Below are 18897 nucleotides of genomic sequence, written 5' to 3'. Positions count from 1 at the left end.
CTTGGATTGATCGTGTTTTTTAATGCTGAATCTGCTGGAGAAAAATCATACAACTGTGTGGGTGTCTCCCCAGACTTAGGATCTGCAGAGGCGGGACTTCAGGGCTGCCAGATAGCTCCTCCTCCTGTTCTGCAGAGATCCTGTTTTCTTACGAGGAGACATGATGAGCGGTCACCCTCTAATGTCTACCTTCCCATGCATTTACCTACCTCACTCTCCGCCCGTATCACTCTTCGGTCTCAGCGGAGGCAGTATTTCTTTGTCCTTCTTAAAGCTGATTCTTTCAGGTGCCTATTTTCAACCTCTTCCTTCGCTACTGGCTCCCTGCTTTGAGCACCAAACCTACTCAAATCTCTCCTATCTTAAAATAAAAAAATCTTTCTCTGATTGGAGTCTGCCATGGCTCCATTACTCTGTCTTGTTTGACGACTTTGTTGCCAGATTCTTTGAAAGAGTGATCGTCACTTGGAGTCTGTACTTCTCACTTTTTCATTTACTTATCATCCTGAATTTTCCTTACCATTTCATAGAAGTAAGGTCCCTAATCTCTTGCCACATCACTAGTCGTGTCTGAGTCTTTTCTTACTTTATGTGGGCAACATTTATTACGGCGACTTGCTACTTGAGTGTCTCCTTGCTTTTCTGAAAAAGCTCTAATCAGATTTGCTTTCTCCCTCTCTAGAGTGTTGACTCTTGGCCTTGGCCTTAAGTGTTGGTGCTCCTCAGAGTTAAGTCTTTGATGGTCTTCTCTCTCTCATTCCCTCTCTTGTTATTATTTTGCTTTTTTAGGGCCACACCTGCAGCATATGGAAGTCCCCAGGCTAGGGGTCGAATTGGAGTTGCAGCTGCTGGCTTACATCACAGCAGCAGCAATGAGGGATCCCACCAGCTCCTGGCAACACCAGATCCTTAACCCGCTGAGTGAGGCTGGGGATAGAAGCCACGTACATTCTTATGGATACTAGTTGGGTTCTTAACCCTCTGAGCTACCAAAGCAACTCCCTAGGTTTTTTTCTTTTCCCTGAAACTATTATAGCTCCAAGGTTATTGTCATCATCGGCTCTGTGCCACTACCTCATAAAAATATTTCTAGGCCTGGGCTCTAGATAACTACAACGATTTGCTGGGTATCTTTATGTTTCCATTTCACAAAGATGTCTCAAACTGGGCGTGCATCTTGATCCATCAGCCTGCTTACTCCCGGCTTTCCTTTAATTTTCTTTTTTAAATTAGTTTTATTTGAGTATAGTTGATGTATATATAATGTTGCGTTAGCTTCAGGTGTGCAGCCGAGTGACTCAGTCCCACATGTAAATATATCCACTCTTTGTTTCTCATATAGGTGATTACAGACTCTTGAGTAGGTTTTCCTGTGCTCTGCAGTAGGTTCTCATTAATCCTCTATTTTATCCAGGGTGTGTGTGCTATTCCCGCCCTCCCAGTTCTTCCCTCCCCCCAGCAGCTTCACCTGTGGTAACCACAAGGTTGGTTTGGAGGTCTGTGAGTTTGTTTGTTTTTTATAAATAAGTTCTTTTGTGTCATTTTTTATTAGATTCTACTGATAAGTAAATCTCAGCTTAAATATCTCTTCCTGATTCTCCAGTCAGGTTTCATTTTTTCAGGATATCACTGTGTTTTTAAGCCTATTGATTAAAATATTATAATACAGTTATTTTATTTACTTGTCTGTCTGCAGTGCTACCTTAATGGGCTTCTGATGTCAGCAAGTCTTTTTTTTTTTTATTTAATGATTTTTATTTTTTTCCATTATGGCTGGTTTACAATGTTCTGTCAATTTTCTTCTGTACAGCAAGATGACCCAGTCACACATACACATATACATTCAGCAACTCTTATTTATCTTTGCACTTATAAACAGTAAACGTGCATTGACTGTTCCGTTGAAAAAAAGTCTCACAAAGGTAAAACTGTAAAATAATTGATGTAGTATAAGAATTTATGTAAAATATATAATGAAAACATAATTAAAAGTAGGATTTACAAATGGAAACTTTTAGGTTTTGGGTCCCTATTCACTGTCCCTGTTCTTTGTGTCTGCTTATTGATTTATTAGCCTTGGACAGAGTCAGTCAGGCATCCGTCAAGCAGAGACACGGAGCCCAGCAGAAGCACAGTTAGATAGGCCCACAAATAAGGACACAGAAGGAGAGATAAAGTCAGAGGTACAGAAAGTCCCACAGAGGACCTGAGAGAAATTCACACGGAATCCTTTCACTTCGTAAAAATCCCGTGTCCCACCTATTCATCACCTCTAGTAGGCGGCATTTCCGATTGGTTTCTTTCACTTAAATGCTATGCGTTGAAGTTTGCTGTGGATTTTCAGAGTTTCATACCTCATTTCTTTTTGGTGCTGATCAATATTCTGTTGCTGGATATACCGCAGTTTATTTATTCCTTCACTTACTGAGGAATATCTTGATTGTATCCAGGTTTTGAAGATTATGAATAAAGTAGCTATAAACATTTATGTGCAAGTTTCTGTGTGATGTAGTTTTTAAACCTCTTTGGGGTTGATACCAAGGGGTGCGGTTGCTGGATTGTATGGTAAGAATATGTTGGGTAAGAAAATTCCAAACTGTCGTTAGAAGTGACTGTGTGCTTTTGCATTCCTACAAGCAGTGAATGAGTTTCTGTTGCTTTGTGTCTACGCCAGCATTTGGCATTGTCGGTGTTGTGGATTTCTGTCGTTCTGATGGGCATGTGTGGTATCCCGTTGTTGTTTTAATTTGCCGTTCTCTGTCAGATGTGATACTGATGATCTTTTCATGTGTTTGTTTACATCCCTGTCTTGTCCTTGCTGCGGTATCTGTTTAGATCTTTTGCTGATTTTTTAATTGGGCTTTTTGTTTTCTTAATTGTCGAGTTTTAAGTTTTATTTGTGTATGTTGCATACCAATCTTTTATTCATTAAGTGTTTTGTAAGTTTTCCTCCAGTCTTTGGTTTATCTTTCATTCTCTTAGTGGTGTTTTTTGCAGGACCAAAGTTTTTATTTTTAATAAAGTCCAGCTTTTTTCACAAGTACACCATTTCTTTTATCCAGATTGTGCTTTTGTTTTTTTGTTTTCTTGGGGGGAGGGGCAGGGGACTAAAAAGTCATTGTCAAGCTCATTATCACCTGGGTTTTCTCTTTTGTCATCAGCTAGGAGTTTTTAGTTTTGTGTTTTACCCTTGTCATTGATCTATTTTGAGTTAATTTTTGTGAAGTGTGTAAAGTTTGTATCTAGATTTGAGAAAAAAAACTTTGTTGGCATTTTTACATCCACTTACGCAGCATTTATTTGTTGAAGACTTCTTTCTCTACCCAGCTGCCATTGCTCTGTTGTTGAAGATGAGTTGTCTGGTTTTGGCATTAGAGTACTGCTGGCCTTGTAGAGTGAGTTAGGAAGTAGCTTTCTCTGCAAGAGATTGTAGAGAATTGGGTAGATTCTTCCTTGTATTTTGGTAAATTCACCTGTAGCTCCATCTGGGTCCAGTGCTTTTTGTTTTGGAAGGTTATTGATTCATTTTCTTCACTAGATCTGTTTCTCATTGTGTGAATTTTGGTGGATCGTGTCTTTGAGGCTGTTGATTTATTTCATCTAACAAAATCCCATCTGTGGGCATGTGGGGTTGTTCATATATTCCTTTATGCTTTTAACATTTTGGGAAACAGTAGTGATGTCCCCGCTTGTATTTCTTAGTAATTTTTTACTTTTTCTTTTTTTCTTATAGTTAACCTTTCCCGTTATATTGTTCTTTTCAGAGAATCAGCTTTCAGTTTCACTTTTTTCTGTTGATTTGCCATTTTCTTTTTTTTCTTTTGTCTTTTTAGGGCCGCATCCGAGGGATATGGAAATTCCCAGGCTAGGGGTCGAATTGGAGCTACAGCTGCTGGCGTACACCACAGCCACAGCAACACCAGATCCGAGCCACATCTGCGACCTACATGCTACAGCTTAGGGCAATGCAGGATCCTTAACCCACCAAGAGAGGCCGGGGATTGAACCTACAACCTCACGGTTACTAGTCAGATTTGTTTCTGCTACGCCACAATGGTAACTCTGGATTTCCTATTTTCAGTATCACTGATTTCTGTTGTAAGTTTTATTATTTCTCTTCTGCTTACTTTGAATTTTATTTGCTCTTTTTTTAGTTTCCTAAGGTAGATACTTAGGTTGTTGATTTTACATCTTCTTTTCTGATACACATATCCAGTGCTGTAGTTTTCCCCTAAGCAATAGCTTTGCTATTTCCCACATAATTTGGTAAGTTGCTAGTTTATTTTTATTTACTTTAAAATACTTAAAAAGTTATTTTTAGGCTCCTTTAAACCAAGTGTTAGATGTTTCTTAAAAAGATATTTTGCAGTTTTCCAGCTGTCTTTCCATTATTGATTTCCAGTTTAATTCCATTGTGGTCTGATAGCATTCTTTATGTGGCTTCTACTCTTTATATTCAAAGTGGAGTTCTTGTAGACAACATACAGTTGGGTTGGGTCTTATTTTTTTCAATTCACTGTAGCATTTACTTTGTCTTAATTGGTGTACTTCAGACCATTGGCATTTAACGTACTTGTTGATTAAAGTTAGATTAGTATCTACTGTAGTTATGTTTTCTGTTAGTTGCCCTTCTGTTAGTTGCTTGCTTTTTTTTTTTTTTTTTTTTTTTTTTTGTCTTTTTTTTTTGCCGTTTCTTGGGCTGCTCCTGCGGCACATGGAGGTTCCCAGGCTAGGGGTCGAATCGGAGCTGTAGCTGCCAGCCTACACCACAGCCACAGCAGCACGGGATCCGAGCCACGTCTGCGACCTACACCCCAGCTCAACGGCAACGCCGGATCCTTAACCCACTGAGCAAGAGCAGGGACCGAACCTGCAACCTCATGGTTCCTAGTCGGATTCGTTAACCACTGCACCACGGTGGGAACTCCTCTTTTTTCTCTTTTTTAGGACTGCACCTGTGGCATACGGAAGTTCTCAGGCTAGGGGTTGAAGCGGAGCTGCAGCTGCCAGCCTACGCCACAGCCACAGAATGCAGCATCTGTGTCTGTGACCCTGCACCACAGCTCACAGCAGTGCCAGATCCTTCACCCACTGAGCGAGGCCAGGAATAGAACCCACACCCTTGTGAATACCAGTCAGGTTTGTAATCACTGAGCCACAAGAGGAACTCCTCTATCACAGTGTTTTTTAATTTCTAGCATTTCCTGTTGATTCTTTTTTAGAATTTCCATTTTTTTGCTTACAGTAGCCATCTACTCTTGCAGGATTTGTCTGGTTTCTCCACTAGAGCCCTTAGAATATTAATCATGTTACTTAAACTCTGCTATACCTGAATCTCTCCGATGCTTGCTTTTTCTCTTCAGATTGTTTTAGCATGGCTTTTGAAAGGCAGATATGATGTATTAGATAAAAGGAACTGAGAGAATCAGCCTTTGGTATAAGGTTTTCTGCTTTTCTGGCTAGACGTTAGGTTGTGTTTACTGTTTGCTAAAGCTGTGTCAGAGGCTAAGATTTCCTTCCCTGCTGTTCTTGGCTCTCCCAGGGGACTTACTCTCAAATAAGGTTTAAGATACGTAGTTATTTCGGATGTAGTACCCTGTTATTATATATGGTGGTAAGTTATGGAAGGAGGGGGGTGTTCTATAGTCTTATGTTTTTTTAAAGTTTAATTTATTTTATTAAAGTAGAGTTGATTTACAATGTTTTTTTTCAGTTTCTGTTGTACAGCAAAGTGACCCAGTCACACCCAGTTCCCTGTGTTGTATGGTGGGACCCTATTGCCCATCCATTCCAAATTTAACAGTTTGCATCCCCAAACCCCAAACTCCCCGTTCATCCCGCTCCCTTCCCCCTCCCCAGCGACCACGAGTCTGCTCTCCTTGGCCGTGATCTGTTTCTGCTTTATAGACAGGATCATCTGAGCCGTGTTTTAGATTCCACAGATAAGTGATATCATATGGTGTTTGTCTTTTTCTTTCTGGCTTACTTCACTTAGTATGAGAATGTTTAGACCCTAGTCCTGTGATTTGGTTTTAGTTTCTTAGTGAGCCTACATCCTTCAGACATGTTGGTCAGTTTTCTAGGTGTTTTTCCCTCCTAAGTGAGACAGGGGTGCCAAAGGGCGCTGGAGTTCCACGTTTCTTTTCCCTCCGTCAAAAGCAGAGTGTTCTGGAGATAAGTGTTTCCTTTCTGCCAGGCTGATGCGGTTCCTGTTGAGCTCCTGTTGCTTTGGCTCTGGTTTCTAGAATAGCTTCTCTCGAAGGCAGCCCTTGTTGAAGAACAGAATGCTTTGTGTCTCTTTCGTCATGCCTGTTTCTCCCCTCCCTTGCTGGAAGCTGATTTGTCTCGCACCTTCAGTGTGATAACCTGATGGGGTTCTTGGTGATAACGCTGGCAGACGGGAGGGGGCCTCCCTAAGACGGGAACTCCTGGAGTTTCAGACGTCTTCACACTGATTCCCCAGCAGTTTGTCAGTTACAGTTTAGCCTTTCCTCCTGGTAATGGTTCTTGTGGAGATGGCTGCTTCTGGGCTTCAGCTTTGGTGAGATGTCATTCTCTATTTGCCTGTCTCTCTCACCAGTTTTGGGTGGTTTTTTGGTGACCTCAATTCTCTGATGGATCTAGAGAGAACTGTTGGTTTTTAGTTTGTTTTCCTGTTTTCTCACATTGAGCCTGAGTGTGGAAACGTCCAAACTCCTTAGAGACAGACCAGAAAACCTAAGTCCCCAGTGTTATGTTCTGTTTGTGTGGTTTTGTTCTTTAACTTTGTATTTCACTTTCCTTATTAAAGAGTACAACACATCTCTCGGTGATAAAACTTTATTTTATGGAGCTGCACGATATGCCATAGCGTGAGTGTACTGGACTAGTGGACCTATTCAGCCATGTCTGGATGGGCCCTCAGCTTCCCCCGTCTCTTTCCCGTCACGCAGTACTGTTGGAAGTGCTCTTAGGCAGGTGTGCTTGCGTGTCCTGGTGCTGTTACTGCCTTGGGTTGACCTCCGCAAGTGGGATATCTGAGTCTAGGGGGGTTTCTTTCACCGCTTACTTGTACAAAAAGTTGAAGCAGGGCATGAGTTTCCTTTCATTTGGCCATCACTGGGTATTGTCAGCTGGATAGATGAAGATGGTGTCTCATTGTTTCTTTGATTGGTTCTTTCCTGATTATTAGTGAGGTTGAAGCATCTTGCATTTGTTTACCATTTTGATGTCCTGTGTGTATCTTTCATTTTTGTGACGTTGCTGGTTCTTTCATTTGGGTTATTTGATTTTTTCTTATAAATTTATGTTAGGCACAGTTGTTAATATATTTAAAAATTATTATTTGTGTTCCTTGTAGAAAAGTCAGAAAATGGCAGCATAAGAAGAAAATAAAAATCACCCACAGAGATAAACTGCTCTTAGAATTTTGATATTGGATATTTTTCTAAGCATATGTATGTATATAAACTTCTACCAAAATGAAATTTTATTTGGCATGCTATATTATAAAAAAACATTATTATGTATGATTTTATTAACATTTAAATACTATGTATAAAAATATCAAACAGTAGAAAAAACTTTTTAGAATGCAGGTCATGATCTACTAAATTGATTCCATGATCCACAGTTTAAAACCATTGCCTAAAACTATGTAAAGGTACAACCGTGATAAAAATAAAAACCAAATTTAAAATATGGGAACAATAAACATATCCTTTAATTCAGGATAATTTGAATACCTTCTAAATTTTTCATTTAATTTTATTTGACATTTTAAAACATTTAATATTTTAAATATACTTAAAAGTAGAGAAAACAGTATAATAAATCCCAGTGTTCTCAACCTCCCATTTCGAAGTTATCACACTTTGCTGATCTTGTTTGATTTCTTTCCCTCCCCCCACCACTTGTTTTTATTTTGCTGGCTTATTTTTGAGTGAGTCCAATACATTATATTATAAACATAAATTCTTGGATATCTGTCTACGGTTGATAATGAATTATGATTATGTTAAAAAGACAGAAAGAGGCCTACCAACCAAAATTATCAATAATTTTATAATATTATCTAACAGTCTAATTTTTTTTTTTTTTTTTGGTCTTTTTGCCTTTTTCTAGGGCTGCTCCTGTGGCATATGGAGGTTCCCAGGCTAGGGGTCTAATTTAATTGGAGCTGTAGCCGCCAGCCTACACCAGAGCCACAGCAACGCAGGATCCGAGCCGTGTCTGCAACCTACACCACAACTCATGGCAATGCTAGATCCTTAACCCACTGAGCAAGGCCAGGGATCGAACCCGCAACCTCATGGTTCCTAGTCGGATTCATTAACCACTGCGCCACAACGGGAACTCCTCTAACAGTCTAATTTAAATTTACTTGGTTGTCTCAAAAATAGTTTTAATAGTTGGCTGTCTTTGAATTTGGATGTAGACAAGAAATCTGCACACTGTATGTGGTTAATTATTATCTTAAGTCCTTTGTAATCTATAGTATCTACTCTTTTTAAAATTTTGTTCATTTGTGTATTGAAGGATAGGCCAGATTGGATTTGACAGATGCTTCCTTTTGGAGATGTTTAGATTGCTCTTTTAACCCTCATATTTGCTACAGATGGCAGTTAGATCTAGATGATTAGTTCAGATAGACGTTTGCTTTCTGGCAGTTGTGCTCCATAGGTATGTTGTACCTCAGAGGTGTATGCTGGAAGCTGTTATCTCTCGGACTTTCTGTGGGCAGGAATTTGGTAGGGTCTTGTCTGGGCAGCTTTGGCTCAGATTCTCTCATGAGATTGCAGTGAGATTTGACTGGGGCTGTAGTCGTTAGAAGGTGTAACCAGGGCTGCAGAATCTGTTTCCAAGGTGACTCGCTCCCACGGCTGGCAAGTTGTAGTTACACTGTTGGTAGGAGGCCCCAGTGTTTCTTCCCATGAGCCTTTCAAAGGTGCTGCTTGACTATTCTGACGGCTTGGTGACTTCTCTCAGGGTCAGTGATCCAAGGGAGTAAGACGGAAACTGCAGTATCTTTATAACGGAGCTGTAGTGGTCAGGGATGTTACGCCTCTTCTACGATGTTCTGTTGGTCCCACAGACCATCCCTGGATTTTGTAGAAAGGCTTCGGTACCAGGAGATGGCAGTGACAGAGTGATTTTAATTTAAAGTTAGAAGTACCAGATTTATACATTTTTGATCTTGTATTTGTCTTTTTTTATACTGAAAATCTCAGTTCCTAAGATATTAATGTTGTTTGTCCTATAATATACATATAATTACGGCAGGATACCAATGTTAATGTTAACCACTAAGAAGGTAACTGAATATAGTTTAAGATTTTTTCTTATTGGTTCTTTTTGTCCTTAAAATATATATCCCACTACGGCTGATATAGTCAGAATGCTGTAATATGGACAGGTTGATACACATCGAGGTTCATCTGTTTTTAATTTTCAGACCCTTTTTTTTTAACCCTTTTGTTTAATGGTGTGTGTGTGTGTGTATAATATTCTTTTCTTTTTTTTAGGGCTGCACCTGTGGCATTTGGAAGTTCCCAAGCTAGGGGTCCAATCAGAGCTGCAGCTGCCAGCCTGCAGCCACAGCCACAGCAGCTGAAGATCCGAGCCACATCTGGTCACAGCAACGCTGGATACCACCGAGCAAGGCCAAGGATCAAACCTGCATCTCATGGTTACTAGTTGGGTTTGCTACAGCTGAGCTACAATAGAAACTCTTAATGATGTGTACTAAGCATGTAAAACATTCACATGGTCTTAAAACTGTAAAACAGGGTATGTTCAGAATAGTCTCACTTCTGTTCCTCTTTTTCCAATTCCCTCCCTCATGCAGGGCCAACTGGTTTTGTTTAGTTCTTGCTTTCAGTTTTTCTTTGGTATGTATTCACTGTCCCCTTTTTATATAAAAGGTATCATATTAATAACTGCTGTATTGTGCCTGGTTCTTTTCATTTAATTATATATCCTGAAAATTACTCTTTATCAGTGAATGGATATGGCTGCACTGTATTCCACCGTGTGGCTGTATCATCATTTTTTCACATAGTTGCCTAACAGATGTTTGCATTGTTTTCAGTCTTTTGCTATTAGAAGTAATGCTGCTTTGAATAGCTCTCTGCCTATATCATCTTATATTTTTGTCACTGAATTTTTGAGACAGGCACCTCGAATTGGGCTGTTAGGTCACAGGGAAGGGAAATGTTAGGTGCAATTAAGCTGGATAGTACCAAATGCCATCTGCGCAGCTTTGCCGTTAGAGTCTTGGGTCATACTTGTGGATTGTTGTCAGTTTGTTATTGTGGTGAAGTTTTCAGTTTAAGAAGTAAATTTTTATTATGAGCAAGGCTAAGCAACTTTCCATTGATTTAAGGGCATTTGGCTGCTACTTGGTGTGTGTGGGAGAGAGAGAGAGAGAGAGTTCTGTCTTTTGCTCACTTTTCTCTACAGTTGTTAATGTTTTTCTTTTCCATTTGGAGAGACTAATTTATATGGAATATGAGTTACTAATGATTTTTTTGCTATTTTGCTAATTTTTCTGAATTTGCTTACAGTATTTTCAGCTATGCAATGAATTTTATTTTTAAATAGTCACATTATCAAAATCTTTCCCCTTCTTACATCTTGGTTTGATTCCTGGTTAGTAAAGTTTTCCCCACTCTGAGGTTATTAAGGAATTCATTAAAAAAATACTTCCGTGGTTTTTATTATTTTTATAGTCGTGCCCTCAGTGTATAGAAGTTCTTTGGCCAGAGATTGAATCCTTTAACCCATTGCACTGGCCTGGGAATCAAACCGTCAGCTCTGCAGCAACCTGAGCCACTGCAGTCAGATTCTTAGTCCACTGGGCCACAGTAGGAACTCCGGTTTAAGTTTTTATACTTAGAGCTGGTTCGTTTGCTTTTTCTGCTGGCATAAACCGTGAGGGACAGACCAGTTTTAACTGTTCTGTCTGGCTGTTCAGTTGCACCAGTGATGTGTCCGTCCTCCCACGAATTGATTTGTCATCTTTATCATCCACTAAAATCTCTGTGCGCCTGGCTATATTCTGGATTTTGCTTTTATTTCATGTTCTTTTACTAGTATCACATTTCTAATTATAGACATTCACTCTTTTGTCTTAAATTATCTAGGGCGGTAGAGTGTAGTGCCCACCCTGCCTTTCTCTTGCAGGTGTTTTCATGGCTAATCTTACTTATTTTCTGTGTGGATATAATATCAGCTTATCTAAGTGTAGGAAAGAAAGTATTTCTTAAAAATTGAGCTTCATTTTATAAATTACTTGGGGAAAATTGATGTCTTTCCCACGTTCGGCCTTACTGCCTAAGAATGTATCCATCTTTTCATGTATAGATTTCTGCCCCCACCCCTGCCCCTTTTAAATTTTTCTGGCTGTGCCTGTGGCATATAGAAGTTTTCAGGCTAGAGGTTGAATCTGAGCTGCAGCCGAGGCCTTTACAACAGCCACAGCAAGACTGGATCCGAGCCACATCTGCAGCCTACACTGCAGCTTGCAACAGTGCTGATCCTTAACCCACTGAGTGAGGCCAGGGATCGCATCCTCGCGGACGTTATGTAGGGTTCTTAACCTGCTGAGCCACAGTGGGAACTCCATTTTCTGCATTTTAAGAGTGTTTTATAATTTACCTCTGAAGGATTTTGCACTTATCTTAAATTTAAAAAATGGATTACAAATGGGGCCTTCCAAAATTGTTTGCTTTTAACTGAGTTATGTTAATAACTACTGTATGTTTTATTTCTGCTATTTTTTGAAGTCGTGTCACTCTTTTTAGCAGTTTTTTAATTGAATGTGTGTGTATTTTCAGAGCATACATTCATGTCATCTGCACGTAGGATAGTTTTAACTCTCCCATTTGAATTGTTAGACCCCCTAATTCAGCACTTTGTAATAGAAATAGAAGGTAAGACATTATATTTAAATGTAAAATAGCCTGTTAGGAGTTCACATTGTGGTGCAGTGGCAGTGAACCCGACTAGTATCTGTGAGGACTGCGGGTTCGATCCCTGGCCTCGCTCAGTGGGTTAAGGATCTGGCGTTGCCGTGAGCTGTGGTGTGGGTCACAGTCGTCGTTGTGGCTCTGGCGCAGGCTGGCAGCTCCAGTTCTGATTCAGCCCCTAGCCTGGGAACCTCCATATGCCATGGGGTGCAGCCCTAAAAAGACTAAATAAATAAGTAAAATAAAATAATGTTAGTCTCATTTTTTAAGGTCTGTTAATTTTAATAATATTTAAATATATTGATAGGTTATTTCTGTATGTAACCAGTATAATTATTGAAGTATGTTTTGTTTTTAGTTGCTGTTTGAAATCCAGTGTTTTTGTTGTTGTTTGTCTTTTTAGAGCCTCACTGGCAGCATATGGACGTTCCCAGGCTGGGGATCACATCAGAGTGCTAGCTGCTGGCCTTTGTCACAGCCACAGCAATGTGGGATCCGAGCCACGTCTGCAGCCTACACCACAGCTCACGGCTATGCTGGATCCTTAATGCACTGAGTGAGGCCAGGGAAGAACCCGCATCCTCATGGAAACTAGTCGGGGTCGTTAGCTCTGAGCCATGGTGGGCATTCCCAGTGTATATGCTTTATACTTAAGGCACGTTCGGACTAGCTGCGTTTCAGGTGTTCAGTAGCCACATGTAGCTATAGTAGCTACTGTATTGGGCTCTGCAACTCTCGATGCCTCTTGTGTAACTATGTAACTTAATGCCATTAAAAGTAGTGAGATAGAGGTATCAAATACATAATCTTTAATAATCTACTTTAACTTAATATCAATACATTTCCAAATCAACATTGTACCTCTTTAATATTTTTCAAAGTGTGTGGTATGGTATAGATGTACCTATTATGGTACATTTGTTTGGTTTGGGTTTTTTTGTCTAATGTGTTTAAGTATTTTATTATATTGATTTTAGTGAATATGCTTTTAGTTAAATATTTTCTTTTTTTTTTTTTTTTTTTATCTTTTGTCTTTTGTCTTTTGTTGTTGTTGTTGCTATTTCTTGGGCGCTCCCGCGGCATATGGAGGTTCCCAGGCTAGGGGTTGAATCGGAGCTGTAGCCACCGGCCTACGCCAGAGCCACAGCAACGCGGGATCCGAGCCGCGTCTGCAACCTACACCACAGCTCACGGCAACGCCGGATCTTTAACCCACTGAGCAAGGGCAGGGATCGAACCCACAACCTCATGGTTCCTAGTCGGATTCGTTAACCACTGCGCCACGACGGGAACTCCTATTTTCTGTTTTTATTTCTTTTGGTTAAATATCTATAAAAGCCCTTGTTGCATAAAAGATACATGATTTTTCAAAGCTTCGGGTGCATATTAAAATTATGTTTTGTAAATAGACCGATTTACTCCTGGCACGATATAACAGTTTACGTCACACCTCTGTTAATACTGTATAGTTTTTCTTTTGAAATCTTTTCCCTTTAGTTAAAAGTGGTACATTGCTTTATTTGTGTATTTTGAATAATAGTGAGATTAAATACTTAGGCATTCTTTTGTGTATCGACAGTTCATTTTATTTTTCATTTTCTCCTATGGTATTTGTCTTTTTTGGTACCATTTGTAAGATGGTTTTATATTAAGAAAATCTGTTCTGTGTTGCAAATATGTTTCTTCAGCTTGTCATTTGCATTTTACCTCTGTTTCATATTTATTATGTATATGATTCTAAGATTTTTATTTAGTGAAATTTGTCATTTTTTTTAATAGTTTTATTTTTGGTATAATTCCCAGTCTCCTTTTGGGGTTATGCATTTGTCCCAGTACTATTTTGCCTTTTTTTTTTTTTTTCCACTGTTTTAAAATGTTTTCATAATTATTCGCTTTGATTTAGAATGTGTTTTCTAGTGAATATTAGGTGTACTTGTCTGTCTGTTCCTACAGTACAAGAGGTCATATTAATGTCTAGAAGGACCAGTGTTTATTTCCAGAAATGTTTAGCTGATACTTTCTTCAAGGTGAATTTTAGAATTATATTGTCATGCGTCCTTTTAGCAAAAGAAAATAAAAATGAGTAATTGGTCCTTTTATTGAAATTGAGTTAAATTCAGTATTTTACAATGTGGTATTTCCGTAATAAATTTGTGTAATTGTTGTTAAAGTTTATTCCTAGTCATTTGTAGTCATTTTTTCTGTTGTGGAACCATTTAAGGTTTATTTTCTAATGAATTGTTGCTGGCATCTGTGAAGTCTTTTGCTTTTTGTGTATGATTTTTTTCTAACACAGCTGCTCCTTTTTTGATTCTTTTGCATCTTCTAGGATAGGCATCTCAGGTACCACTCGTCAGAGTTTTGTCACTTTTAATATTTATGCTTTGCTTTTAATTTTACTGACTTCCAGAACAGTTGGTAATAATGATTGCTTTTGTCTTATATACAACTAATGTATGAGATGAGTTGTTGGTTTCAGAGTGGCAGACTTTTAGGAAAGAGTCCTTCTGTTGCAAGGCTACGATCAGATCTTTGCCCTGCTGTTAATCAGTAACTGACCGTGAACTTTCTTTAGATGCCTTTTTTGCTTTTTTATTTTGAAAGAAAAAATATTTTGAATTTTATTAGCTTTTGCATTGTTGAGTTGATAAACTACCTCATTGAGATGTTTGTAGTTCTAGCTTTGGGTTCGGTTTGTGCAAGTTTCATTATTAAATCTCAAAAAAAAATTTTGAATCTCTCATATTAAAAATTGCATATATTCTATGTGCTGTTTTAGGTGTTAGTAGCAGGACTAATAAGCTGGTTTTATAAAGTAAAGTTGTAATTTATATGCTTTTAAATCCTTTGGGGCTGTATGAACAGAATTAAATTATGTTTATTGAAGACAATAGATGTCATCTAAAGTCCACCTGGGCCCCAGACTTTTTTTTTATTGAAAGTTGCTCTTGTAGTATCTTGGGAGTTCCCATCGTGGCTCAGTGGAAGTGAATCTAACTAGCATCTTTGAGGATGCAGATTTGGTCCCTAGCCTTGCCCAGTGGGTTAAGGATCTGGCATTGCCATGAGCTGTGGTGTAGGTCGCACACGCGGCTCAGGTCTGGTGTTGCTGTGGCTGTGGTGCAGACTGGTGGCTACAGCTCCAATTAGACCCCTAGCCTGAGAACCTCCATGTGCCACGGCTACCGCCCTAAAAAGTCAAAAAAAAAAAAAAAAAAAAAAAAGGTATTCTTGTAATATCTTTAAATTTTCTTTGGAGAACTATCCTGATTTTATCCAGCTTTTGCTGAGACAATTTGTTCAATTTGTAAACAGCTAACAACAGTTTATTTTACAGTAATCATACCCAGAAACTGTGCAGTGTAGAAATCAGAAGTGTTGATTTTATAGAAAACTAATTAGATATTTCCTTCAGATGTTATATTAAATTCAGAGAGAGGGGGATGAACATTATTGTTTTTTGATTTTTTTAATTTTTTTTGGTAGTTTTGAGGGCCGCACACCAGGCATATAGTGGTTCCCAGGCGAGGGGTCTGATGAGCTACAGCGGCCGGCCTACACCACAGCCACGGCAACACCAGATCCAAGCCCCGTCTGCGACCTACACCTCAGCTCATGGCAACGCCGGATCCTTAACCCACTGAGCAGGGTCAGGGATTGAACCTGCAACCTCCTAGTCAGATTTGTTTCTGCTGTGCCACGACAGGAATTCTGGGATGAACATCAAATGGCAAAGTAGCAGTTTATTTCAAGGATTAATTTTCTCCTTAGCATTTTATTTTTAAAGGAATTTTGAACCTATACAGAAGTTGGAAGAATAAAATCTTTAATGTATTAATTATTCTTATTCGTAGGTGCATTTTATCTAGTGTTTGAATATATGGACCATGATTTGATGGGACTACTGGAATCAGGCTTGGTTCATTTTAATGAAAATCACATAAAGTCATTTATGAGACAGCTCATGGAAGGCCTGGATTATTGTCATAAGAAGAATTTTTTGCACAGAGATATTAAATGTTCAAATATTCTTCTAAATAATAGGTATGATGTGAGTTTGATATATATGTTTAAAATAAGTTATATAACGTATACCTTGAGTCTGTTAAAAAGATTTAAAATTTATTTTGTATTGCTCAGACTAAGAGAGCTTGGGCTATGTCTCAAGTTGTGTTAAATTTATTTTATTAATTAACTTTCAATATTAGTTTGCAATGTACATAAAATAATACCTGGTTGACCTTCTTGTTTGATGTTCTTCCAAATAGTAGTTCTTCTAATAATTAATAATATGATTTCAGCTTTAGGTTAAGAATGAATTTTAGAATTTTTTAAATTTGGAATTAAAAAACCAGTTATCACAGTTTTAAAGTGAACTGTTTAATCTGTATATATATATACACAACCCCCTAGCCTAGGAACCTTCATATGCCATGGGTGTGGCTCTAAAAAGAAAAAAAAAAAAAAGATGTGATTCAGTTCTTGTGCATTATTGGCTGAAATTGAACAAGTAATTTGTCTTCTTACTAGGTAGTAGAAATTTTCTCATTTTATTTTCATTGAAATGTACTTTTCTAAACAGGAACTGAATAATACTAAAAAACTATTATACATTGTACTGTTATATATAATAATATATTGTGTATATCGTAATAATATAATAATAGTACTAGTATAATAATAGCTGAAGTTACCTGAAAAAAAGTACAATTTTTTTTGCCTTTTGTTGTTGTGAGATTATCTCTTGGCCTTTTCCTGTAGATCCTTGGGTACTGCAGTGTTATGAAAGTTACAGTTTATATAAGTGAAATTTTGGTTAGTTCTTGGAATAGAATATGAATGTGTATGATCAATTTAGAGTATACTAATCCTTTTTGTTCATTTTATCTTACTTCCACCAGAGGGCAGATAAAACTTGCAGATTTTGGACTTGCTCGATTGTATAGCTCAGAAGAAAGGTAAGAATACTTTTAAATGAATATAAGAGATGTTAGAGACTAGTTTAAGCAGCTATATATTAAGAATATCTTATTGATAGTTTATTTTTTAAGGAAAGGGAAATTTTCTTTTCATGGTTAAATACATGAAATAATGAAGTTTTATACCATGTTGGGTTGACTTTTTAAATTACAAAATTTTATATATTAAATCAATTTAAAGCTAATTTTTTTTAATGCTTAGAGGTAAATATAATTTCTTGTACCATTTTAAATGTTTCCTAAATGAACTCGATTCATACTTAAATTTCTAATGTAGATCCAGACTTTAAGATATTTGTAATTTTTGTGTATAAAGAAAAATCTTAGTAATTTTTTTTTTTTTGGTCATTTCTAGGGCCACACCTGCAGCATATGGAGGTTCCCAGGCTAGGGGTCCAGTTGGATCTGTAGCCGCCAGCCTACGCCAGAGCCACAGCAACTCAGGATCCGAGCCGTGTCTGCAGCCTACACCACAGCTCACAGCAATGCTGGATCCTTAACCCACTGAGCAAGGCCAGGGATTGAACCCACAACCTCATGGTTCCTAGTTGGAGTTGTTAACTACTGAGCTATGATGGGAACTCCCAGCAATTTTTTTTTTTTTTTTTTTTTTTATGTTACATGTTTAAACTTACAAATTTTGTTTAAATTATTATTTTGGACTTCCTTTTTTTAAAAAAACAAAACAAAACAAAAACTATGGTTAAATCTGTGGTTGTGTGTGTGTGTTTTAAACTCCCTAGAACCTTTTATTTGAAGAAACCGTTGTGGGGAAGTTCAGTGTGTAACTTCTTTGTGTGGAGCATCTCTGGCTAAAGTTGGGATGTGATGCCTTTTGTGACTGGTAGTAGTGAAATATGACTTGTCTAATTACAGTTATTCTTAGAAAAATAATGCAGAATTTCACAATAAAATGTTTTTGTGAAATAGTGAATTTTATCTAAATAAAATATGGAATTACTTGCATCTCTAGTTTAGCCTATTCTTTTCCTGTCAGCTGTCAGAAAGCATTTATTTTTGATATTCTTTTTTTAAAATTTTACCAGTATTGTTGACTTACAGTGTTTATGTTGGTTTCACGTGTACAGCAAATCAGTTATGTACATAAATCCACTCTTTTTCAGGTTCTTTTCCCGCATGGGTTGTTTCAGAGTATTGATAGACACAGTAGATGCCCCTGTGCTGTATAGTAGGTCCTTGTCGCTTACCTGTTGTACTATATATATAGTATCATGTCTATGTTAATCCTAACCCCTAGCTTGCCCCTCCCCTCAGTGTGTCTTCTTTGGTAACCATAAGCTTGATTTCAAAATGTTTGAGTCTGTTTCTGTCTTGGGAGAATATTCTTTTGTATCATTTTTATTAGATTCCACATATAAGTGATATTGTATGATAATTGCCTTTATCTGACTTATTTCATTTGGTATGATCATCTCTAGGCCCATCCATGTTATTGCAAATGGCATTATTTCATTCTTTTTCTTTTTTTTTTGGTCTTTTTAGGGCCGCAACTGTGGCATATGGAAGTTCCCAGACCAGGGGTCTAATTGGAGCTACAGCTGCTGGCCTACAACACAGCCACAGCAGTGCCACATCTGAGCCTCTTCTGCGGCCTACACCACAGGTCACGGCAATGCCGGATCCTTAACCCACTGAGCAAGGCCAGGGATGGAACCTGCAACCTCGTGGTTCCTAGTCGGATTCGTTTCCACTGCGCCATGATGGAAACTCCTTCATTCTTCTTTATGGCTAATATGCTGTTGTATGTATTGTATCTCATCTTCTTTCCCCGTTCCTCTGTTGATGGACACTTAGGTTGCTTCCATGCTTCTTGGCTATTGTAAAGAGTGCTGCAGTGAACACTGGGGTACACGTATCTTTTCAAACTATGGTTTTCTTTGGATATACCTAGGAGTAGGGTTGCTGGATCATATGGTAATTCTATATTTAGTTTTTTTTTTTTTTTTTTT

General features: G+C 38.1%; 1 protein-coding gene across 1 annotated transcript in view; it reads left to right on the top strand.

Moving 5' to 3' along the window:
- The window catches only part of CDK13 (cyclin dependent kinase 13), a 119750-nt gene that overhangs the window by 64729 nt on the left and 36124 nt on the right, over positions 1 to 18897 (top strand). The window contains 2 exon segments of the mRNA XM_021078845.1: positions 15803 to 15992; positions 16850 to 16906. Of these exon segments, the coding sequence (XP_020934504.1) occupies positions 15803 to 15992; positions 16850 to 16906 (247 nt within the window).

Source organism: Sus scrofa, chromosome 18 (genome assembly GCF_000003025.6).
Source record: "Sus scrofa isolate TJ Tabasco breed Duroc chromosome 18, Sscrofa11.1, whole genome shotgun sequence".
In the NCBI taxonomy this organism is placed as follows: domain Eukaryota; kingdom Metazoa; phylum Chordata; class Mammalia; order Artiodactyla; family Suidae; genus Sus; species Sus scrofa.
The sequence above is the reverse complement of the archived record's forward strand: the minus strand, read 5'-3'. Positions and strand labels throughout refer to the sequence as shown.